Source organism: Microsporum canis, genomic scaffold, assembly GCF_000151145.1.
Source record: "Microsporum canis CBS 113480 supercont1.2 genomic scaffold, whole genome shotgun sequence".
NCBI lineage: Eukaryota > Fungi > Ascomycota > Eurotiomycetes > Onygenales > Arthrodermataceae > Microsporum > Microsporum canis.
Window position 1 is genome coordinate 43,770 of NW_003299168.1, and position 22,937 is coordinate 66,706.

At 45.8% G+C, this 22,937-nt stretch overlaps 10 protein-coding genes across 10 annotated transcripts; 5 read left to right on the top strand and 5 right to left on the bottom strand.

The window, feature by feature from the left end:
• Positions 1 to 1,608: 1,608 nt before the first annotated feature.
• On the top strand, positions 1,609 to 4,106 carry MCYG_01440 (LIM domain-containing protein; the record flags this gene model as incomplete). The annotated part of the gene is made up of 2 exons (XM_002848460.1): positions 1,609 to 1,687; positions 1,753 to 4,106. The coding sequence occupies 2 exons, from the start codon at positions 1,609 to 1,611 to the stop codon at positions 4,104 to 4,106; spliced, it is 2,433 nt and encodes an 810-aa protein (XP_002848506.1).
• Positions 4,107 to 4,307: 201 nt separating this feature from the next.
• MCYG_01441 (tRNA (guanine-N(7)-)-methyltransferase) lies at positions 4,308 to 5,433 on the bottom strand (the record flags this gene model as incomplete). The annotated part of the gene is made up of 3 exons (XM_002848461.1): positions 4,308 to 4,948; positions 5,005 to 5,192; positions 5,279 to 5,433. 3 exons carry the CDS (start codon positions 5,431 to 5,433, stop codon positions 4,308 to 4,310), a joined length of 984 nt encoding a protein of 327 aa, XP_002848507.1.
• Positions 5,434 to 5,669: 236 nt separating this feature from the next.
• MCYG_01442 (DUF852 domain-containing protein) lies at positions 5,670 to 6,483 on the top strand (the record flags this gene model as incomplete). Its single annotated transcript, XM_002848462.1, has 4 exons — positions 5,670 to 6,062; positions 6,125 to 6,200; positions 6,270 to 6,329; positions 6,365 to 6,483. 4 exons carry the CDS (start codon positions 5,670 to 5,672, stop codon positions 6,481 to 6,483), a joined length of 648 nt encoding a protein of 215 aa, XP_002848508.1.
• Positions 6,484 to 6,676: 193 nt separating this feature from the next.
• On the bottom strand, positions 6,677 to 9,395 carry MCYG_01443 (BRCT domain-containing protein; the record flags this gene model as incomplete). Its single annotated transcript, XM_002848463.1, has 4 exons — positions 6,677 to 7,306; positions 7,371 to 8,763; positions 8,816 to 9,249; positions 9,315 to 9,395. 4 exons carry the CDS (start codon positions 9,393 to 9,395, stop codon positions 6,677 to 6,679), a joined length of 2,538 nt encoding a protein of 845 aa, XP_002848509.1.
• An 850-nt stretch (positions 9,396 to 10,245) lies between these two features.
• On the top strand, positions 10,246 to 11,786 carry MCYG_01444 (conserved hypothetical protein; the record flags this gene model as incomplete). The annotated part of the gene is made up of 4 exons (XM_002848464.1): positions 10,246 to 10,437; positions 10,528 to 10,666; positions 10,725 to 10,798; positions 10,854 to 11,786. The coding sequence occupies 4 exons, from the start codon at positions 10,246 to 10,248 to the stop codon at positions 11,784 to 11,786; spliced, it is 1,338 nt and encodes a 445-aa protein (XP_002848510.1).
• A 480-nt stretch (positions 11,787 to 12,266) lies between these two features.
• On the bottom strand, positions 12,267 to 13,875 carry MCYG_01445 (alkaline ceramidase; the record flags this gene model as incomplete). Its single annotated transcript, XM_002848465.1, has 5 exons — positions 12,267 to 12,456; positions 12,525 to 13,072; positions 13,138 to 13,284; positions 13,347 to 13,452; positions 13,814 to 13,875. The coding sequence occupies 5 exons, from the start codon at positions 13,873 to 13,875 to the stop codon at positions 12,267 to 12,269; spliced, it is 1,053 nt and encodes a 350-aa protein (XP_002848511.1).
• A 445-nt stretch (positions 13,876 to 14,320) lies between these two features.
• Positions 14,321 to 14,899, bottom strand: MCYG_01446 (uncharacterized protein; the record flags this gene model as incomplete). The annotated part of the gene is made up of 1 exon (XM_002848466.1): positions 14,321 to 14,899. The coding sequence occupies one exon, from the start codon at positions 14,897 to 14,899 to the stop codon at positions 14,321 to 14,323; it is 579 nt and encodes a 192-aa protein (XP_002848512.1).
• A 2,006-nt stretch (positions 14,900 to 16,905) lies between these two features.
• Positions 16,906 to 17,359, top strand: MCYG_01447 (conserved hypothetical protein; the record flags this gene model as incomplete). The annotated part of the gene is made up of 2 exons (XM_002848467.1): positions 16,906 to 17,043; positions 17,129 to 17,359. The coding sequence occupies 2 exons, from the start codon at positions 16,906 to 16,908 to the stop codon at positions 17,357 to 17,359; spliced, it is 369 nt and encodes a 122-aa protein (XP_002848513.1).
• Positions 17,360 to 18,962: 1,603 nt separating this feature from the next.
• MCYG_01448 (conserved hypothetical protein) lies at positions 18,963 to 20,676 on the top strand (the record flags this gene model as incomplete). The annotated part of the gene is made up of 3 exons (XM_002848468.1): positions 18,963 to 20,207; positions 20,285 to 20,350; positions 20,433 to 20,676. The coding sequence occupies 3 exons, from the start codon at positions 18,963 to 18,965 to the stop codon at positions 20,646 to 20,648; spliced, it is 1,527 nt and encodes a 508-aa protein (XP_002848514.1).
• Positions 20,677 to 21,068: 392 nt separating this feature from the next.
• Positions 21,069 to 22,168, bottom strand: MCYG_01449 (solute carrier family 25 member 38; the record flags this gene model as incomplete). The annotated part of the gene is made up of 2 exons (XM_002848469.1): positions 21,069 to 22,060; positions 22,126 to 22,168. 2 exons carry the CDS (start codon positions 22,166 to 22,168, stop codon positions 21,069 to 21,071), a joined length of 1,035 nt encoding a protein of 344 aa, XP_002848515.1.
• Positions 22,169 to 22,937: the final 769 nt, after the last annotated feature.

Here is a 22,937-nt window from a genome sequence, read left to right on the forward strand (position 1 = left end):
TTCCGACGCAGATGGCGATATCATTTTTTAAAGAATAAACTGGCCCTTATGGCTCTTTTCTACTGCCTGTTTGCCTTGCCTCCTACGTGAAACAGCAGCTGCTTCACAGCGGTGCGAAAATGCTCTTGAAGCTTTAGTGTCAATTCCTTTGGGTTGGTACAGTGTTACTCCGTACTGGTCTCTATCCTTGCAAAATTCGCGGGCAATTCGCATCACTATTCAAAACTAACCCTCACCCAATACAGCGACTGGTCCAGGTATTTCACGTAGCGGTTGTTCCTCAAACTCCTTAGTCCAATTTTCAAGCGAGCGTTCCCAGTTTCGGTTCTTACGAGGACGATAGTGGTAAATTACAGAAACGCTGGTTAGTGGTTACCAGTACCTGAGAGCTTCTGTAACACCATTGGCATACCAGGCGCGCCTATATCGATATGACAGCTGCAGGTGATACATTGTGGCCAGTTTATCCAGAAAGAATGTCAAATGCAAAGATTGGAGGATTTTTAGGGTTATGGAAAAATCAAAGGTAGCTCTATATGTACTGAAAATACATAGTGTATCAAACCTTATCTTATACCTTTGCTTGAAGACACGAACCCCCTGGGTTGCGTTGCCGACGGTAAGCTAGATCTTGAGGCATTCCAAGTTTGACAGCATATTATTATGTTACTCTACCAACTCTTTTAAGGAGAGGCGTTTGTCAAGCATCTTATGTTTGAATGTATCGATCACTGCCTAAGTGCAAGAAAGAATAGCAAGAAGAACCTAAAATGGTGGCCCTGATAGAGGACATTCTGTGGAATCCTGAAGCCTGCAGGCCCCAGGAGTCGAGCCATTAGCTTAGAGGTAACTTTCAAAGCCACAATTCTTCATCTCAAAACCTGCATAAATATAAGAACTTTAAAAGTAGGTATCTGGCAGAGTAGCCAAACAGGAAAATGTCTGTCACGGTATATCAATTTAGAAATTCGCCTCCAGAACGACATAAGAAACTCTTTTCTCAGCTCCTGCATAAGACTCCTCGGCACCCATAGCTGATAAGTGAGACTCTTGTTTGTATCCTGGAAGTGACTGAATATCCAATCCCTCGACACTATGGCCGCTATCCAATATTCCCGCCATGCGCTCGCAACAGGTTGACGACACGCCTGCAAGCGATCCTCTAATAGTCCCAAACTGTGTTCTGCAATCTCGAGTGATTTGTTGTTTCTATAGTATCATGGAGGGAATGATATCATTACACCCCGTCAAAATCATAATACATACAATATGCAAAGAAGGCTTCTTGTGATGTTGAAACTAGAATAGACTCATGGGGCTTCCTCGGCTAAACACCCGCGCCTTAGTCAGCTATGCGTTGGCCTCGCAACCGGTGTGACTTGGCTGTTGTTGATACGCCAAAAAAACAAGCCAGAACTCGCGCTTATGAAGGGTGCACAAAGAGCCAACCCCCAAGACTAGTTGGAATATAACTCGCCACATGTGTATAACCTTGATCTGTATCGTCGATGATTTATTGAACCTTCATAACTCTCTCTATTCAACTATATAAATGGGCATTTGCCCGATGCTCATATCAAAGACAGCGTCTGCTTCAGTACAGCCACAATGTACGGTGTTAAACTAAAGAGTAGCCCACGAAAAGTCTCCCCTCCGGGACCTACGTTTATGAGCGATGAAGAGCTGGGTAGGTGGATTTCGATGGCCAGCCATTAGCCTGATACCGAGACAGAAAGCTGATGCAATTAACAGGAAGTTACCTACGGGATCTTCGATCAGCTCGTCCACCACGGCCCAATGGCTCACGACCACTTCCTTCGAAGGTCTCTGGGTCAGCAACACCTGCCAGCATAAAAGATATGCCGGCTAGACCAGCGCCTTCGTTTTCTACCCGACCATCAGAGAAGATACATTCTCGGACCAGCTCCAAGGATATTATCCCCCGCTCATCCAGCGCTCTCTCACATCGAAGGACCACCTCAGAGTTATCATCACATACTAGTAGCTCCGGTGGAACACCGCCAATACCGGAATCCGAGGTGTATAACGGGGCAAGAAATGTATCCCAATGCGGGATTAGCTTGGCCTCAACAACCTCGACCACAGTGCCATACATAGAGCGTGGCCAAAGATGGATGGAAAGACAAGAAGTCCGGTCTCTTAGGTCGGCATTGGAAGAAATGGACGTTCAAGAAGACGAAAACAGATTATTTGAGGCAGCCCAGGAGGAAGCAACAGAACTCGTTCTGGAGCACCAGACTCATGGATTTAGACACAATGATACCCATTCAGCTTATAGAAACCCTGATTTGAAGACCGTAAGCAGACTACGGCAACATTTGGAGAAGGGCAGTCACTCGAGGGCTTCTAGCCTCGGGGCACGTGGAGACATCATCCGGAGTCAACTCATGTCTGACAGCGTCCGATCTTCATCGGATAGTTCAAGCGGAAGCAACTCTGTATCTGGTAAGCAGCCAACATATGGGGTTAATGCAGCCCAATCCGCCGCTACTGAAGATGCATCGTCGTTAAATGTGACAAAGAATGGAACATCCCGGCCAGCGCGAAAAGTCAATTTTGCTCTCTCTAAGGATGAGACTGATAAAAAAAATGATATCCAGAGCCGCAGGAGATCTACCAGTGGTGGCTCTTCCAAAGGAATATTCAGGAACCCAGAAGACTCCATATACGAGGAGCCTGAAAAGAATAACGCAAACGAGGAGCCTAGTTCGTCTCAAACTACTGCTTCCGCCTCTCCTTTAACCGTCAAACCTCATAACTCCGTACTTCGTGGCGCACGCCCGTTCCCAAATAGATGGAGTATTACAACTTGTGGAAAACTAAATCGATTTGATATACATAAGAATCCACCAACCCAGACCAGAAACCCTCTTTACACAACCAACACCTACACCCCGCGGGAACAAACACCAGAGTCAGAAAAGGAACAAAGTACTCCCACTAAGAATGGCATCGAAATTCGTGATGATGAAATTCGCGCCGCAACAAGCATGAGGCTGAAAGACCGAAGCACAAAGCTTCCGATGCCTTCAGCCGTGAGTGATAGGCCAGGTCGACCAATCGTGAGTTTTGACCCCAATTGGAAAGAACCAGAGAGAGACGAGCCTGTCAGCCCACCAAGCAACGAATCTTTCCAGGGTAGCGGACATGCTATCCTAAGGCAGGGCTCCAATAGCACACCACCCCTTGCTTCTATACCAGAAGTTAGTGTTAGTGCTCCCGCAGTCCCCAGTATTGCAGTTGACAGTGAAGGGCCTATATTACCGGAGATTCGCGTCTCTCCTCTTGGGCCTACCATATCGGAGATAGAGCAAGCAAGCCAAATCCAACAGAGGGAGCTGCCTAGCCCTGGACCGAATCATGCCAACCGCCGCCCAAACCCGGGGATCGAAAGATATCAGTCCCTCTCTAAAGCAGGTGTCCCGACAGCAACCTGCGTTATTTGTGATCTATCCATATCTGGACGGATCGTCACAGCAAGCTCTTACCGGCTTCATCCAGAGTGTTTCAACTGTTTTCACTGCCACACTCCTCTCGAATGCGTTGCATTCTATCCGGAGCCAGAGCAGAAGCGCCAGAAACGACTGTCTCATTCGGAATCTTATCATGACCTAGGGCTCGATGCACCACGATTCTATTGCCATTTAGACTTCCATGAGTTGTTTAGCCCACGATGCAAGAGCTGCAAAACACCCATTGAAGGCGAGGTTATCGTTGCATGTGGCTCAACCTGGCATGCCGGTCACTTTTTCTGCGCTGAATGCGGTGATCCATTTACGCCAACCACTCCATTTGTTGAGAAGGAAGGCTTTGCATGGTGTGTCCGATGTCATTCACGACGTACTGCATCAAAATGCAAGGCCTGCAAGAAGCCAGTACTGGATGATGTAGTAGTCTCCGCACTTGGAGGACAGTGGCACGATGAATGTTTCCGGTGCCACGAATGCCAGGGATCTTTCGGGCCTGACGGGCGTTTCTTTGTGAGACAAGGTAAGCCTAAGGTAAACGCGAGGGGAAGACAGATAGGTGGCCCAGTTGAGCTACCTGTCTGCGAGTCCTGTGAGTCGAAACGGTTAAAGGCGTGATCATTATCTACATACAGCCACTTTTACATGCACTCCAGATTGCTTAATTTCGTGTCTTTGGGATAGCAGTGAATTTTTGCTTTTATTAGTTTGATCCATAGCGTAGGAGAGCAGGCGATACTTTACAGAAATGTCATTGTTTTTTTTGGGTCTTTGAAACTTATATATGTGTTTCTCGTGGCATAAGTTTGAATATAGGTATCAACAAGGCCACTCTGGGTCAGCTTTTCTTCTCCAAACAGCCACGAACTTCTGCCCGTTATTCCTTGTCACTTTCTTTCCTTCCTCCGTTTCGTCTCTCATCACTCGAACGCATTCATCTGCAGCAAGTTCCTCGTCGCTCACACGCTCCCATAGCTCGGCAATATCATGCGAATTGAGCTCATTTTCTGCCTTTTTGCTATCGAAATGCGAAACCATCCACAGATGCAAATCTTCTACATCAGTAATGGTATATAACATTCCACCCGGCCGTAGTACGTATGCATATTCAGCATTCAGTGTTGTCGAGACAATGCGCGCTTTGTGTTTCCGTGCCTTGAAATGCGGGTCGGGAAAGCATATAAATATCTTTGAGAGCTGATGGTGGGAAAAGAAATTTGGTAAGAATTTCATCGTATTTGAACGAATCGCAGATATGTTCTGAAAATTGGGCTGTCCAGACAAAGTTGACTGAGAAGTGGATGGAGGTATTGCTCCGGATGCGTCTTGCTGTAACGAAGAATTATCCGTAGTTGTATCTGCAGATGATTCTTGTGGTATTGCGGGAGGTGTTTGTCTAAATCGAAGCGCCCTAATACGCTCTGTCACATATTCAAGAACTTGAGAACGGATTTCCATGCCTAGAATTGTTAATTTATATGCGCTCCGGTTAAACCAAGGAACTGGGAACCCATACCAACCATCAAGGTATCCGGCATTAGCGGCGCCAGCGCCACCAATAGCCCTCCAAACCCACACCCAATATCAGCTATTTCAACATCTTTAACCAGTTTTCTTGTACCTAAAAGGTTCACAGCCGTCGAATCCGGGTTGATATATGCAGGAAACATCGCAGCCCAATCCATTTGTTCTGGGCTGATAGGGCTATGTATAGTGGATCAATTAGCGTTGCTCTAGTTTCGAGAGATTCAATAGGAGGCATATGAGGGAAAACAATGACATGGACATACTAATCCAATTGATGGTCTGAGAATGGATTCGCATGTGCTCGTTGACGATAGAGCTTCTTGCTTGGTAGCTTCACTTGTCCATTCTCGTCCACCTTGTCCTTTTGTATTTTCTGCGGCCCAGAGCGCCGCTGACGCTTTTGTTCCGGTGCTGACATTATGAGGGATTGGCTGTCACTTTTACAGCCCTGATTTGTGGTATATCGCTTGCTAAAACTTTGTGTGGTGGTAGTTATGGTGGAAGCTTGGATGTTGGTGATTTTCTGCCTTATTTTTTTTGTAGCAAACGAAGCCCCCACGCGATCTTATCTTATCAGTAGTTAACTAAGCTCTGACAACTTCCACCCTCCATCGAATATCTACCACTACCAAGCATTTTTATTCTTGTTAGACAATGGCAAATCCTAGCGGCGCAGGAAGTATTGCAAATACATCTGATTCACCCAAATTTATATTCCCACGAGACTACTCGTTTCCGCCGTTTTATACCATACAACCGAACCTTACAACTCGGCAGGAACAGTTCCAAAAGTGGTCATCATTAATTCAATCTTACTGCCGACATCACCGGATATACCGTCTTTCACTGATCGATACTATTTCCTCCCCGTTATTTTATAATACTCAGCTAAAGAAGGGCCTGAGTCTGGCCGATGCCGTAACCATTGTGGACTGGATGACGGGCAGCGCTGGAGGCAAACGCGCAGAATGGATTGGAAGCGAAAAAACAATAGCGTGGATATGGTGGAAGAGGCCGGAAGAATGGGCTAGTGCCCTTGCTAGCTGGGTGAGTGATTGGTATTTCGAAAGATAGCTTGGTATATGCTCACGCTAATGTATTTCTTACAGGTTGAAGAAACGGCTCAAAAAAACACTGTCCTTACACTTTACGAGCTCATGGAGGGAGAAGCAACAATTTCTCAGGGTGCGTACTTAGGTCATAAATGTTACAATAACCGTTAAACTTGCATCGTGCTGCTAATTTATTACTTAGAGTTCCATAAAATGGACCCTGAAGTTATGCAGAAATCTCTCCAGGTCCTGGTCAAGCAGGGTAAGGCGCAGGTATTTGGCAATGAAGACCAACAGGGAGTGAAGTTCTTTTGAAATCAACGGCCCGCCCTGATACCCCTCAGCCATCAGTATTTGCATCAACCCAAAAGAACGGAATCCTATACTTGGTGGCCGCCTCAAAGATTAACAGTTGAACCTGGAGGTTATTAAACCATCACTATATCGGTGCAAGAAACTAACGAGAAAATTATTTGATATCTCGAGTTTAATACTGCGAGAATATGTTTCCTCCAACGAAGCATTATGTTGTACCTAACCAAGGGAATGGGTTAAGAATGTTTCAACATTTTCATAATCGGCAAATGGTACACTTTATCATTGTTTTCTTTACACGACATCTTCGTCAGCGTGCTCATACGAGTCACCACCTCGCCATTCCTGAGATAATGCAATGTCTAATATCCAATCTGACCGGACGATCTTGGGCACCCGTTTTGCATCCCGAGCCATTGTGCGGAACTTTTCCCAAAGCTTGACGCTACTCTTATCAAGCCCACTGATTAGGAAGACCTCCTCCGCCTCAGCCTGGTCAGATGTGTCAACTGCCGAACGTCGACCACTGATGGTTGTCCCCGAGCGGCCCCGATACAGCACACACTGGCCCCCGTTCGCCTCGATTATTGATTTGAATGCGTCAAACCCACCATTGATCTTTTCCGTACAGTAAATGGTGTGTCCACTGAGCAGTTGTTGTTTGTTTTCTTGCGCTCTCAGCCTAGCTTTTTCTAAGGAGAACTTGTACTTTTTCTCTGAGGCTTTGTCCTTGAGAATATAATTGCCGGGGTCTAGGAGTTCGTTTTTCTCAAGACAGTCTGTTATGAAGTCAGAATTGATAATCACTGGTGCATGTGCTAAGGCATTGACAAATTTCTGGGTTCTTTTGATAGAAGGTGCTGCCAGGTGGGTGCATCGGGAGGGATCAGTGACTACTGAAATTCCAAGGTCCCTGAGCTGAGACTGTATCGAAAACTGGTTAACTCCGCTGAGGTATACAATGACTTGGATTTAAGAATAAACTCACTCTTTCCAAGTCTTCTATTTTAGGCTTCTCTATCCACCTAGTGAAGCTTGTAATAAGTAGGCGGATTGTAATGGGCGGCTTTGCGGTCTTGAGCTTCTTAGTCCCGGCAGCTTGTTCTGAGTCAGAGGCACTGTCAGGTTCCGCTGATCTCTTCCTGGTTGTGTCAGGCTCGCCGGCACTTTTCCGTCGTCCTCCATAAATAACACCTCCAGCTCGCTTCGTTTCCTTTTCATACAGTGATATATCAGGCGCAAGGCTGTGTAGTCTAGCAGCGGCTATATCTTTTGATTTTCGGCTTCCGGTAGTAGAAGGGGTCTCATTTTCTTTCCCAAGATTGGCAAATCTAGAGGGTAAAGGTGTCTGTGGGAGCTTGTCTTTCGCTTTCTTTGCATTTTTTACGGTACTATCAGGCTTGGTACCTGGGGTCTCTGCATTGTCCGTAGCTGCCTTCTGTTCCGAAACCGGTGTCTTGGCTTGCTTGGACGTCCTGCTCAAAGAGGCATTATTCTCTTTTTGCTGCATAACAGTCGGTTTTTTAATACTCGAGGCTGGTTCAGGGGGGAAAAAGTTCTCCTCCACTGCGTATCTATCTATTCGTGTTTGGCCCACAACCTCACTCAAATTTGTCCGCCGAGGGAAGTGCGTGTATCGGGGATCTGTGACCGTTTGCTGTTGCCATTTTGCATAGCTTTCCTCAAGCCAAAGGTGGTTGACAATATGTAAATTCCACTCTCTTGCAGCCGTGCACTTTTCACTATTCCCATGGGCAGTCAAAAGATGGGTATTATCCTGTTTCAAAGTCTTCGTAGACTCAGCGCCAGCAGCAACTATGAGATTCTCCAAGTAAATTCTTGCTTCCCCTGCATAATTAGATAAACTTATTTTAAAATTTTTGAAACCAGGAATGCCATCCCGTGCAATAGGGTAGTGAAGAAGTCGTCGTAGCGGAGATGTCCATGCATTATGTGTAATAAGGTGGTATAGCCACGAGAGGTTACCAACTTCTTTCCCAGATCTCGATGCTAATTTATAGTCCTCGCCTTCACGGTATCGACAGATGAAGATATCTGACTTTGAGACCTGGTTAGTGATTTTGCCCCCGCCTTCCACTATCAGCTGTTCAATTGAGTTAGTCATGCGTTCGGCTATCCCTAAATCTGCAGATATCATCACTGTTTTCCCCTTAAATATATTAAGTTCGCGTCTTGATCCCCCAGGAGATGTGACCATATCGGGAAGCGCGTTGGGCTCTGGGGTAGAGGCACCAACTACGTCTTTATTTTTGGTAATGCGCAAAGGACGATGATAGTCTGGTCGAAGGATCTCAGGATTGGGAAGTAAATAAGGCCGTTCATCAATCCTTTTGCCAAGTTTAAGGCAATCATCGAACCTACTGTAGTTAGACACAGCCGCTCAGTAAATATGTTCGAGATTGATACACCTACCAGTGAGGTAGCACTATCTTAGTCGGAAGACCTCTATTCTTAGTAGCCATACACTTATCAGTCATTGATAAGGTAACAAGATGGGTCGTGCTACTAGTGATCCGCGAAGTATAGAGACCACCCATAGCCAATACCCCGCCAATGATCGCATCCTTATCACCTTCCGGAATATCTTCACAAGTGACAATGACATCATTCATAAACAATCGTGGATCCGGATTATATTGCCGTGGGTTCGCTAGCTTGTGCTTTGATATTGACATTTGGACCCATTGGGGTTTGACAACCGGAATAAGAGCATCACATGCAGTATCATGGCCTTGGAAGTCTATAGTTGAAGAAACTATATGGCTGAACTCGTTGATAGGTGGGAGGGGGGATTGTGGTTGGTGTATGACTACTTCAGCACCATTTTCTTGCAAAGCAGACGATATCTAGTCAGGGAAGATAAAAAGTCAGCGAGATGTTCGATGAGCGCGATTAAGATTGGACAGCTTACTTCTTCTGCCTGTTCTAAAGTAAGCTGGGGAGAGCAGATGATACAGATCCTCGACTGGCTGAATAGCCCTTCTTTCGCCATGTCAATAGTCGTTTCTCACCTCACAGGCCGATATGCACTAGAGTAGCCTGCGTTTGCTCGGTGGGATTTGTCCTCCACCTAATTATTATGTGTGAGGAGTTTGAAGTATCAAAAGGCTTTGACGACATGTACCAAAACGCGCTTATTTTAACCTTCATTTCGACGCGTCAAAAATCACGCCAGTCACGTGTTATTTTTATTGCTATTTCAGCCTAGCGGTAATATACTTCATCTAATCTTACTTTCTATTGGATAACACTCGTTTTAAGCGTATTATTCTACATAGGGCTAAGTCATTCAATATCAATGCCGATTATTTCCGTAATAGGCAATAGTTGGTTTAGTCATCGTTGAATTATCATATGAGCTACATATATTGAGATCCGCATCACGTATCCCTGGTTAATCATCAAAAACGTTCACATGAAGATACGGGTTAAATTCTTGAAAGCAGTTTCAAGTGATAGAATCATGTTTACAAGGACATAGAAGCAGCTTTTTACTTCTCTATCTTATCTTATCATAAGGGTGTACAAAAAATCATGTTAAAAATGTGCCCATACATAGTATAAACTAGTCAACCAAGGCGCTTACACATCAATTGCTACTTCACCTTACCTCGGCACATCGGGAGTTGAAGGATGCGTTGCAAGTTATCCTACAGTGCTCTAGGCTTGCTACATGCTACGACAACAATTGTACGGGAAGACACTGGGGTATTCGAACAGTTAAACAACTACTGCCTAGGAAGTGTTTTATTTCACGATTTGATACCTGGAAAGTTCGATTTCAAGGAAGCAACATCAAAGCATCACTAGGTGCACAAACATAAGAGGGAGCTAGAAGCACAATGACCAGCTGTTTTCGAGTCATTGAGCATGTCATTCCCTGCCAGCACATCAGGGAGTACCCTCATGCGACGGCTACAGAGCAAGAGGAAGTACTCAATCTAGCTGTTAAGCAATATATACCTCTGGATAATCCAAACCCACAACCCGGCGATGTCACCCTAATAGGTGCGCATGCCAATGGATTTCCAAAGGTAAGCAGGCTTACAGACTCTAACCCCATTTACGTCTCAATTAGGGTTCTCCTGGATCATCGGATTGTCCTAACATCCTTTCAATGATAGGAACTATACGAGCCCTTGTGGGAAGAAATACATGCGCGCTCCAAGAAGGCTGGTTTTCGCATTCGTGGTATCTGGATTGCGGATGTTGCTCACCAGGGACAAAGTGGGGTGCTTAACGAGTATGTTTTGGGGAATGACCGTATGTTCAATTACTATTTACACAAATTGTGATCCGTTATCATTAACCCTCTGGTTAGCGTCATGGTATGATCATCCGCGCGACCTCCTCAACTTAGTCAATATGAAGCGGGCTGAAATGCCTCGCCCTATTGTAGGGATTGGTCATAGTATGGGTGGTAATAACTTGTAAGTCACCCTATGCACAGGTATCATGGAAATACCTAACGAGCCCTGGGAAAAATTTCAGAGTAACCCTTTCAATCCTTCATCCGCGACTCTTCACGTCTCTTATTCTACTCGACCCTGTGATCAACAGACTTGAAGTTCTCGACGATGAATATTCCAAACAGGCCAAGGTTAAAATACCAGTTGTAACCCTTGTGTCAACATACCGGCGGGATCTCTGGCCATCCCGAGTAGATGCCGAAAAGGCCCTCAAAAGAAACAAATTCTATCAAAACTGGGATCCCCGTGTGCTTGAATGCTTCGTAAAGTATGGACTCCGAGAATTACCCACCGCTATATACCCACTGGAGGGCAGTTCTGCGAATAAATCCGTGGGCGAGAGGCCTGTAACTCTCACCACAACTCGGCACCAGGAAGTATTCTCCTTCTTTAGGGCGGCTTATGGGTTAAACTCAAATGATTGTCAATCTGCAAACCGCCTCACTCACCCTGACCTTGACTCCCACATATACAAATCTGCATTCCCATTCTATCGGTATGAAGTTAATAAAACATTTGAGATGCTTCCTTTTGTGCGGCCAAGTGTTCTATACCTATTTGCAGAACACTCGGAAGTCAGCAATCGAAAGCTAAATCAGGAAAAGGTTGACCAGACTGGTATCGCGGTTGGTGGAAGCGGCGGTGCTGCTGAAGGGAGGGTGAAAGGCATAGTTATGGAGGGTGTGGGACACTTGATAGCCATGGAGGCTGTCAATCAAACAGCTGAGCTATGCGCTAATCAGATAAGCACTGAGATGCAACGCTGGCGCAAAGAGGAAGAGCAGCTGGCGGAGGAATGGAAGAAAAGATCCCCAATTGAGAAGATGACTGTCGATCAGGAGTGGATTAGACAAGTAGATTTATTACGTTTACGGAATGTGGGGAAGAAACCCACGACTGCAGCCAAGTTGTAATAGAAATATATTAATTTCCTTATTAAGGGGCTGTACAGCCGGCCAAAAGTACAATTGATACACAGTTTAACTATCTGGGATATTACTAGCCTCTCTAGACAAGGGGTTTTCAGATATTGCAGTATGAAGGAGAAGGCCTGGGTTTAAATAACAGAATAGACATCCTTTCAGCCCAGAGAAATATGCTTGCCCCTATTTCACTTTCATCGAGATGGCTGCGCCATATGTGCTTGTACAGGCATAGTATTCTACCAGAGCCATCTTCAAGCGATGGGCTATACTGCTTCATTCAGAATTGTTAAATATCCCTATTAATCCCCTTCTACCTCAGATGGGCCCATCAAGGCAAAATATATTTTCTATATGAAGTATACTTACAAATACCATTGAGTACAATTCAAAACAAATAAAAAGACCGTATATCTCCAAAACTCCAAAGGCACCTGTCTAATAATCATAGTTAATGTAAAGGAGATCACTTTAATTGAGTTTCTCAGCGTAACCTTCGGGTGTTGAGGGTTTAGATGTATCCTGGACACGAACAATGTCTGCAGCATTATAAAGACGAGGCCAGTGTAGCCTATAATCATCTTGGCGGCCATTGAGGCAATGGCGCAGCCATATCCCCCAGGTGATATACATATAAGCACCAATTCCGGTGAGAAGGTGCCTTGAACAGAGTTAGTAATTGTACACACAAAGCGGATCCCTACAATTCAGACTATAGGATGAACTCACCACCAGCCGTGTCCTTCCAGCAGAATGCCCCATGGAAGTCCAAGCTCACGGCGCCAAGTTCGCAGGTTCGAGCAATATTCATTGTCCAAGTTCCAGATGGCAAACCCTCCAAGGAAAGTCGACAGACCATAAGCAACCATTACCCACATACTCTTGAGAATACGAATATCTCTCTCGTTTACTGTCTCTCCGTTGATAGTTAATGTCTGTCCCGAGAAATTCGGTTTGTTTTGATTGCGCAATCTCCGTAGAGATGGACGTAGGGTAACTTCCATGACCCACATGCTCCGGAATACCACGATTGCTGTAAGCACTCCATACGCCACTTGGTGGAAAACGGGATCTTGAATATAATGGTAGTAAAGGGTGATAAAGATAGACAAGCTCAGGAGACCAGACCCGAGGATATAACACTGGGTTCGAGATCTAGAGAAGGAGAAAGTGGCATAGCACATCAGGCACGTCGTGTATATCATTGATAGCTCGTCAACGAGCTGCATCGGATCTATTACACCGGACAGCTGCTGATTAGCAATCATGCTTGGACGCTAGAGCAAGGCGCAATGAGCTTACATTTTAGCGTGGAGTGAAATAGAAAACTCCCCAGTCCCACCAGGAGATATCCGAGGAATGCAACTTGAAAGATAGAGTCGTGGCCATTCTTCCGGCAACTCCGGATACCCTTTATTCCCAGGTAGAGAAAGAGGACGTTGGTTAAGGCATTTACAATTTCAGCGGCATATGGAGTCGCATAATAGTCCTAACAGATGATTGTCAGATTACCGATCCCGTTCGAGCTGCGGCGTAGGTTGTAATACTTACCTCTTCGCACCAGTTGAGGGTTGATGTGACTGGTGACCAATATCCTACCTGGGAAGGCGGATAGGGTATATGGAAATGCATCTGCGGCGTAACAATAGTATACAATCTAAGATAAATTATGTATCATATTTGGCCCTTAGACAGTGGAAGAAAGAGTTGATATGGTGTTATAAGTAATAAAAAAAAAAGAAGAAACGAAGAAAGAAAGGAAGAGTGGGAGGGGAGAAAAAGAAGAGAGTTGGCAGGATGGATACCAAGTGCCCAGTTAAAGTTAGAGTTGACGGCCGCGAAGCTTATTTTTTTTTTTTTTTTTTTTTTGTTAGCCCTACAGGGATGTCGAGGGAGAATAGTCTTGGAATACAACATGGACGGGGTTTAGATGAATATTAGAGGATAGAAGGAATAAAAGCACTCTGAGTGAATCCTGAGAGAGTATTACATCGGATGTCTACTTAGTTTGAACGTACTGAATGTTATTCTCGGGTATGGTTGTAGCAATGGGTCTTCTGGCCTCATCACGCGTGTTCATGTCTGAGATCGCTGATCATGAGCGCCAGCCGATGACATCAGGTACCACAAAGAGCTGCAAATTCTACTCGTTCAAAGCTGGATAAATGGAGACTTGTTGTGAGGATAAATGTTACCCTTGGCTTATTAGCCTCAGCCATTCAGTCAATACTCCGTAACATTTGTAGAGGACTAAACCACTGTATTAACTGCATTATACAGTCGCAGACTTTGCACGACTTTGATGTTCGATGTCTTAAAGAAGTTCGGATTATCTGGTGATCGATTAATTTGGCAGTGATAATCGGCCTAGGGGATGGCTTCGCCCTCCGGTTTAGAAAACATTTTGCTGTGAATACATGACTGCTCTTAACAATGAGAACTAAACCAGAATTACCATATTCTCATCCGGCCAGATCATCATATCGCATCACCATATATCCATAACCCAGGCTGTTATTCGCTGCTCAAGCCTGGATCTCCTGAGCGCGCTGTTGAACGCTCTTTTTTTCAATCTCAAATGCTGCGTACTCGCCTGGCACGTTTTGGAAAGTAGTTCCATTGACAGCCAAATCGTACAGGGATGCGATCATGCCATCGTCCATGTCACTAAGGGCGTATTTGTGTCCATCGTCTAGGACGAGAGAGTAAGGAGCCATCTGACCTGTGCAGGCGATATCCATTCCTTCAGCCTTCGCGTTTAATTGACCCGGCTGGGTCCAGCTGCTACCGACATACTGAGAGCCACCTTGGAGTTTACCGAGGCACTTGTGGTTGGAGTTTCCGACGCGGCTGTGCTTCTTAAGAGCACCGCATAAGTTGTCACGGTTGCTCTGCCAGCCATTTATGCCCGCATGCTTGGGCATATGGTAGAAGGCGACAGTGGCAGCCCCTTTAGTCATTCCATCGTGGAGTGCGGAAGAACATATTCTTGGGGCAATGTTTGGGTAATCAAGGTAGCCACCCTTGCAGCCGTCTTTGAAGTGGTTTTTGATGTTTGCTCCCGTAACAACGGTAGCAAGAGAGATATGAGCGAGGAACTTCATGGTTGTTTTGGAAGATGTTTGACAATTAAGCAAACAAAAGGATAGGTCGTTTGGGAGTTATTATTGTATAGTGCTGGGTGTATTTGATTCCTTTGTTGTGTTTTGATTTTTCTTTTTATCATCGGGGGGATATATGGCCTTTTATGTTTTTTTCCATCCCACAGAGCCGCGGATTGTTTGTTAAAAGTACATAGTTGGAATCCTTCCAGGAAACGGTATATTGTAGGAATGTCGTACCGACGTCTGAGTCGTTCCCATATTCCATGTGTAGTAGAGGTTGGGTGAGTTCTAGGGACTTCCACCTACCTATCAAAACATGACCTGTGTTGACGAAGACCTGCCAAGTGGAATCCGCCGTTGGCTTTAACGCTTTCTTCCTTCAAGCACGTCCATACGCATCATCAATAATTGGGGGAGATATACAGCCTCATGGAGGGCACTATCCTATTGGACTAGGCTGAACGAGTTATACATATGTATTTCAACATCCATCATCTAATACGGTACCACAGTGCTCGAAGGTAGCCTTGTATCTTTTCAAGTTAACATAAGGCCAACTCATAGCTGAAGGAAGCACTGTGAAGATCAGCGGAAGGAATCTTATGAGTATGAGAAGAAGGGTATCATGAATGAATGAGACTTGCTCTATTGATTGACTGGCTTGGGCATTAGCAGTGAATTAAGAAGTAATGGATGGTAGTAAAATAGAGCAGGAGGGCCATGTTGTAACTCCAGAGCTACACTTATCTCGGCCGCAAGTTCCACCGGATCCTAGCTATCCATTTGATAAATTCAGCAATAAATAGCAATGGGAAATATAGGAAGGATTATCTCGGACAATGGAGGCATTGCATACTGCCCGAGACTGTCATATAATAAAAAACTGTACTACCATCCATGTCTTCTTACGACAATTTCCGTGTCGATTAGTTGGATAGTAGCTAAGTTGTTATTTTCACCAAATGTATGGGGAAACTGGGGCAACATACATAGTAGCTTTCACGGCCGTGTTTGGTAGCACTGCCTCGACGCACATTTAAATATGATAACCAATCACTGAAGTTTAATAACAAAACTCCTTCGTTTACGTATCCCTCATCGCTCGCAAACGGGGACGAATGGCTCTACAAAAAAGGTGGTGAAAATAGTCTCCCCGCTAACCAAGGCTCGTTTACTAGCACTAGTAGACGCTAGGAAGAAAAGCGGATCCGATATTATCATAAAAATCAAGTTGGATACCACGACAGGCAGGAAGTAGATTGAACATGTATTCAAATGGCTTTCTCATGGTGAAATAGCAGAAAAACCACCTTCAAATGGATTCAGGTCTGGTTCTAGAGCTCAGAGACGATCAAGCTGCTTCAATACCCGCTGTCAAGATCCAGTTCTCTCTCTAGTTCAGTTATACCATGAGCTGTCAAATGCCATAGTTGCCGCTCTTAGGTCTAGTTGCTCGCAGGTCCGGAGAAATTTGAACATGAACTTGACTTCGTTTTTGTACCCGGAAATGTCACCGCATATGACTGTGCCTCTTCTTTAGAACGAGTTCAAGAGAAAGTCCATAGAGACCGGCGGTAGTAAGGAAAACGAGGGATGAAATCAGTAAGGGATGTAAGCGGATAGACAGCCTCTCGGATCGAAACTTATCCCCTCTCATTTTGCAAATCCTATCCATGTGCCTGTGAAGCTATATTGAAGTTTCCAGAAGATCTGGTTTATATCTGAAATATAGCTTAGGCAATTAGCTTGATTGCAGTCGGCTGAGTTTCCGGGGGCTGTAGCACAAAATTCTCCGAGCAGAGTAAACAGCCATTTTCAATATATTCGTGTTAGAAACATCGAAAGTAATCTCAAGATGACCCATAATTTGATCATACCAACGTGAAAAGTTGATAGAAACACGAAAGGTTAAAACAAAATCGAGAGGCCATAGTACCACGTGACCCATTAGTAATTACATAATCAGCAGCTTCGTTCAGGCCAAAAACAGAAGCTCCCTTGAAGGGATGCGGGACTACGACGCGAGTAACAAAGCCGACTACTGCAGCATCAGGTTATCTGTAACTCAAGTTCAAGTTACGGTCTTAAATTCAAGTACATTAGCCATCGCAATTATGTCAATTCCAAACGAAGCTCTCCATAAGGTGAGAAGAGAAAGGTTCCGCCGCGTTCTTGATTCGAGGCGGGGAGGCAAAGAAGCTGACAGTCTGGCTGTTTGCCATGATACAGCTTGTTCAGGAGATAGAATCACAGGCGGTGGCCGCCCAGCAACAAATCAATGTCGTCAGGACTCAGATTACAACGAAACAACGAGAGATGCGCCTGTTGGAGCTTACTTCTGGGGAGATCGGTCAAGTCCCCAAAGGCACAAACGTATATGAAGGCGTAGGCAAAATGTGCGTACATCTATGGAGATTTCCCACTAAAACGAGCCATTCCTTTGACACAGCTGTAAGCTAACTGCTTTGCTTCTTTTTTTTTTTTTCGTACAGGTTCGTTGCTACACCGATTGATAAAGTGAACACACGGCTCTCAAAGGAAACGAAAGAATTAAAGACGGATATTGCAAATCTCGAAAAGAGGCTACACTATCTTGAGACGACACACAAAAATAGCCGCGAACATATAGAACAAATGCTACGGAGTGGCGGCAGAGCATAAAATCGGGCATGCACACTAACTTACATGGTTATCGTCATGACAGGTCTGGCCCCTGAAAATGGGATGAACTTTCGCACGCATAACTATCATAATGAGCGCATTGGGGCCCCACGACTCTACATGCAGATGAAAGATCAACGAAACGTCAAGGGGATGCCATAAACGCTGCTTGGTATTCGCTCTCGAATGTGAATCTAACATGTTATGAGGAAGACAAATACTATAATGAGCTGTTCTGTCAGCGTACGGTGAAACCTCAAACCACAAACCGCAAAGCTGCTTTAGGCCTGCAAGGTACCCCATATACAGAATATTTGTCTCCATTCTATATAGTCGATACGATGCAGTGGTCAACACAATTGATAGATGAGATTTTTTGGCGGTTAACGGAACCAACCCGTAGTTGATTGACTCTTAAAGACTCCGTTTACGAAGGAGTATGCCCCTGCATACTTGAATGCAGCAAACCTCTCCCACTGACACTAGCAAGGGGATGGGTTGGCAGAAGATTCGACCAGTAACGAAAACAACAACGTTGCGTTCAAGGTATAATCGCCTACGGTCTTCCGACCTCTTCTTGACATGAATGCCCAACGCTTGGGTGGCTGGGTGGCTGGGTGGCTGACATTGCTTCGTGCCCCATACTTGGGCTTCCCTTTCTCCCGTGACGGGGCCGCGATGTTTCGCTAGCCGCCCACGCCACCAGGCCTAGTTATATTATGTATTACTGGGCAGGCGTACATATACATGACGGTGACAAGGCCTCATGCAGACACATGACGAAACCAGATCCCACTTGCCGCCAGGAGGGAAACCCAGCACTGCATATGTCGGCAGTATCGAAAAGACGACGTGGAGATCGCTGAGGCCCCAGCCTCCAGAACGCTCAACTTTCTGAAACTCGAAGCCCTGCGCCGTATACAAGGGACAAGAGAGGGTTCGATGATAACTACCTGGTTGCTGCCCTATCAGAATAGCCCCTCATTCTCGCTTGCGGCTCTTGAGCCCACCTTTCCGGGCTGGGAGTATTTATTATTTATTGCTGCATCAACGGCACTTGGGCGACTTACCCTCCGTCTTTCTATCCTTCTGTCGACCATCAGGAGTCCAACCAACACCGTCTTCCGGCTAGTTAGAGAATTTACGGATCTCTCTACTCATTATTTGAGCCCAGGCCGTTCCACTTTGACGGCCGTTACCAGCGACACATCTTTCCAGCGTCTGCTCGGTGCTATTTCTGTACCTTGAATACCATCTCTTCTAGCACGATACATATTTTCGTCTACGACAAGGCAACGTTCTTATCACCGATTAAGCAGATAATACAACTACGAATTCAAACAGGTGTTCCCATATTCGGTCAGATCCCATACGACAAAAGAGTCTGTTGTAGAGGAAAACCATGCATCATAAGCACGTCTACGCAGAAGTCTCCGATACTGACTCTGAAGAGGAGTTTTATCACCGCATCCACAGAAGGCCTCGTGATAATGTTATCATCAAGGAAAAACAACGGCCTCGTTCGGCATCCGAAGCCCATCGACGCCGCGGCGGTGATACCCAGGTCTATATAGATATCACAAACGATCAAGGGTTGCAAGGAAACACCAAACTCACACCTCCTCAGGTTCCTCTCGGTCGGGCTAGATCTGTCTCTCGCCGACGTTCTGCACTAGCTGAAGAATTGAGTGACCTAGAAGATGACATCGTTCGCGAGCGTAGGGCTATACGCCGACTGGGTCGTGAAGAGCCATCCCGACGATCTGAAATTGAAGCTGAGATCCGGCTAGAGAGAATTAGGCAGCGGGAGCGGGAACTAGAGGAAATGAGAAAAGAAGAAGATCGCATACGTCGCGATGATGAACGGCTCCGCCGTGAAGACCGCATACGCCGTGACGAACGTGAGCGGATCGAGGCGGGCAGGAATAGCCAAAACCCCCCAGCGCAGTCACAGCCACAGCCACAGCCACAACCTCAACCACAACCTCAACCACAACCTCAACCTCGGCCTCGTGAGGAGACCGAATTGGAGCGGGAAATCCGCATTGCTAAGGAGGAAGAAATCAGGAGTCTAAGACGATGGAGGAAAATGCAGGAATACAAGGAGATGCAGGAGATGGGACGGTCTGAGAAACGACCTGAAAATGAGGACCCCCCCTTGACCCGACGAGAAATCGAGAAGGAGATACAATTCGAGAGACTCAAGAAGATGGAAAATGACGAGATTGCCCGACGAAAGCTCGAAGACGCTCTCCTCATTGAGCGAATGAAAGCTCTGGAAACGGAGCGAGAAGAAAAGGAGCGCGAGAGGAAAATCCGTGAAAAGGTGGAAGCCGAAATCGCCCAGAGAGAGAGGGATGAAATGGAGCGACTACAGAAGGAGAAGAAACTAAAAGACAGTGCTGTCGAGGAATACAAGAAGAAGGAGGCAGAGAGGGAGTTGAAACAACGTGAAGAGGCTGAAAGGGCCAAAAAGGAGTTCAATGACAAGGTTAACCAGTTGCTCGGTACTGTTGGTTTCTCAGAAGACAAGATTGCTGCTATAATGCAGGGCAAAGCCCCCAAGGAGATGGAGATTGTACAGGTTGAAAAACATGTCCACCATAGCAAATCTAGACCTGAGGATGATGAAGAAGCATTTGTCAAGGTGTGTTTGGTTTTATTCTTTCTTTATACACTTTTTGCCGTTGGAATACTTAATATATTAACTCTTGTGTTATCTAGGTACATCGCCGCTACCTTGAGGCTCGAACCCTCGACGCATTCCAATTGACATGGGAATATGATCCCGTAAGTTATTATTTTTTATATATATCTCCGCTTATGCCGATACTTGTCTACACTGGGACTCTTAACTAACATCGGCTCCTAGAACGATGCCGACTACATGCTTATCTACCACACTCTCTGTCAAGAAGAGCAAGACAGGCTCTTTGAGCATACGCGAAAACTACGTGAACAGCGTGTGCTCACTGCTCCTCCTTCACACAGCGGCCCCTCCATGGTTGAGATGAAAGTCAACGATAAGAAGAAAGATGGTTTGTACCTGGTTAGGAAGAAGACTGATAGAAGAGGCTTGTTTTGGTAGGCGGATAGATATGTGATATGAGTTGCCTTCTTGCTTTATATGGGTGTTTCTTTTGAATCTGTCACATTTCTTTCATGTGTGTTTGTTGTCTTTTCGATTCTTTTTATCTGTTGTTTTTCTTTATATCTTATGACTTTCACCATAAAGCCCATGTTGATGGACCAAGAAGAGGGCATCAGGAAAACTGATGAAGTTATGCAAATTTTTTCAAGCTGATTTTATCAAATACATTTTCGTTGCTTTATCCAGCCCTCCAGTAATATATATACACCCCGTCCAAAGCCACTGAGAAAACAATAACTCAACACGCCGTACACCTGAGGTCCAACCACATTCAGTGATAATATAGGGGGGGAAAAGGTAATAGGTAATAATACAGATGAGTAGAGGAAGAAGAGGGAGATAAAACAGGGTTGGTTATCAAGTCAGCAAGCCCTTCTCCTGCTGCGCCCAACGCGAGGTCTCGGCGCGCAATATCAGGTCCTCGTAGATGGTCCAGGCCAACGCAGAGCTGATAGCCTTCCGCCCAATACGCAAGCTCAGCCCTCCGAATAGACCCCGTACGCCTTCACCACGCAAGACAAGCTTTGCCGCATACCACATGTTGCGGTACTTGGAGGGCATCAGCTGTACACGGGTCTTGAGGACATCGAACGGGTTCGTGATGGTGGTGGCTAACCCAGCAGCAAGCGCTCCAGAAATGAAGTGAACGTACGCTGCCGAAGGAATTGATGGTGAAGACGCTGACGAACCCTGCCCTTCCTTTTCACCCTGGGATGATAAAAGCGGTGCAGCCGGATGTAGCAGTGCAGACAGAGATCTCTTCGATTGCTCGTAAAACACGACGTAGAGACCCGCATACGGTGCATCACGAATGGCCGTTGCTCCAAATCCAGAAAACAGACCCCTAACACCCTCTGTTCTAACGATGTCTCTGCCAGCACCCCATAGACTCCTGTACGAGTAGTAATCAGACTCATACCGCACCTTCAGCACGGTGACAGGCATCATGACGAATCCAGCAGAGACTCGCGCCACAGCTCCGGTAAGCAGGTTTGCCGAGTGAGATAGTTTAGGCAGGGCAGATGTCCGCGGCGAAGAAGTCGTGCCGGTGCTGCCACTGTCCCCCGTTGAGTGCAGCTTGACGATAGCCACGGACTGCCGCAGGGTGTTGAGGGAGCTAAAGTACAGGGCAGACCCGAACCCGGTCCTGAGGGCTGACGGGAGCGTTCCTCGCCATAGGTTGCGTATGGGATTGGGCGAAGCAAGTATGGCGCGGACGGTGGATATAAGAGAGGCAGACTGGCCTGACTGCTGGATCCGGGTCTTCAGGAGGTCTGCCGGCTGCAGGAGGATGGAGGAAGTCAGACCTGAGAAGAGCCCGGCGGCGAAATGGAAGACCGGTTTGGTGGCTGGTCAATTATCTGCGTCAGTTGGTGGATTTTGGGCTGTAATTGATAGGAATCGCCTAGCTTACCGGTTTTACTCTTCAGGGCATCTGATCTGGATCCATTAGACATTCTTATATACTCTCTGAGAGAGAGGGAGGGAGTAGATGGTATATGGAGGAGAGGGAAGAGAAGTTGGAGCTTGTGGCTTATCGAGATGCTCTTGCGGGCATGACGGTTGAGAAGAGGGCAAGCAAGACAATACAGATCAACTGAGGCCCATGGTCAGGTCGTATATATCATGGCTCAAGGCATACTAAATATCAGGCCAACTCTTAGTCTATATCTTTCTCGTATATCACTGCCGTTGGCAGTCTCGACTTGAAGCTTTCGAGATGTTCGAGTTTGCTTAGGAAAGAAAAAAGTTGGATTTTTACCACGAAGAAAAAGTCAGGCCGAAACATCCGCCACAGTATATAATATTTTATTCAATATGGATATTTATTTGTATAGAATGAATTATATAAAAGTTGAGGATAAGATATCCCGATTGTTTTCAGTTATTATGCATGGTTTATATCAATATTCAAGCCGTGTTTGCAGGTTCAATTACAGCACATCGAATGCATAATCGACTTAATGAGAGATTAATATTCAGAAACAAGCAATATCAGAGTCTGTTATTTTATTTCTACGGTATCAAAGGATGTATTTTGAGAGCGAGAAGAACCAACCTCGCCGTCGCCAGTTTCTGTTAGTAAGACGATGACTTGGCGCGCGTTGCCAGGCCAGCGACGACAACAAGGATAAGCCAGAAGCCAGGATGAAGATGAAGATGGAGAAGAGGAAGAAGAAGAAGAAGATCTTAGAGATGCCAGACGAAGCTAGCCGGTCTTACTGT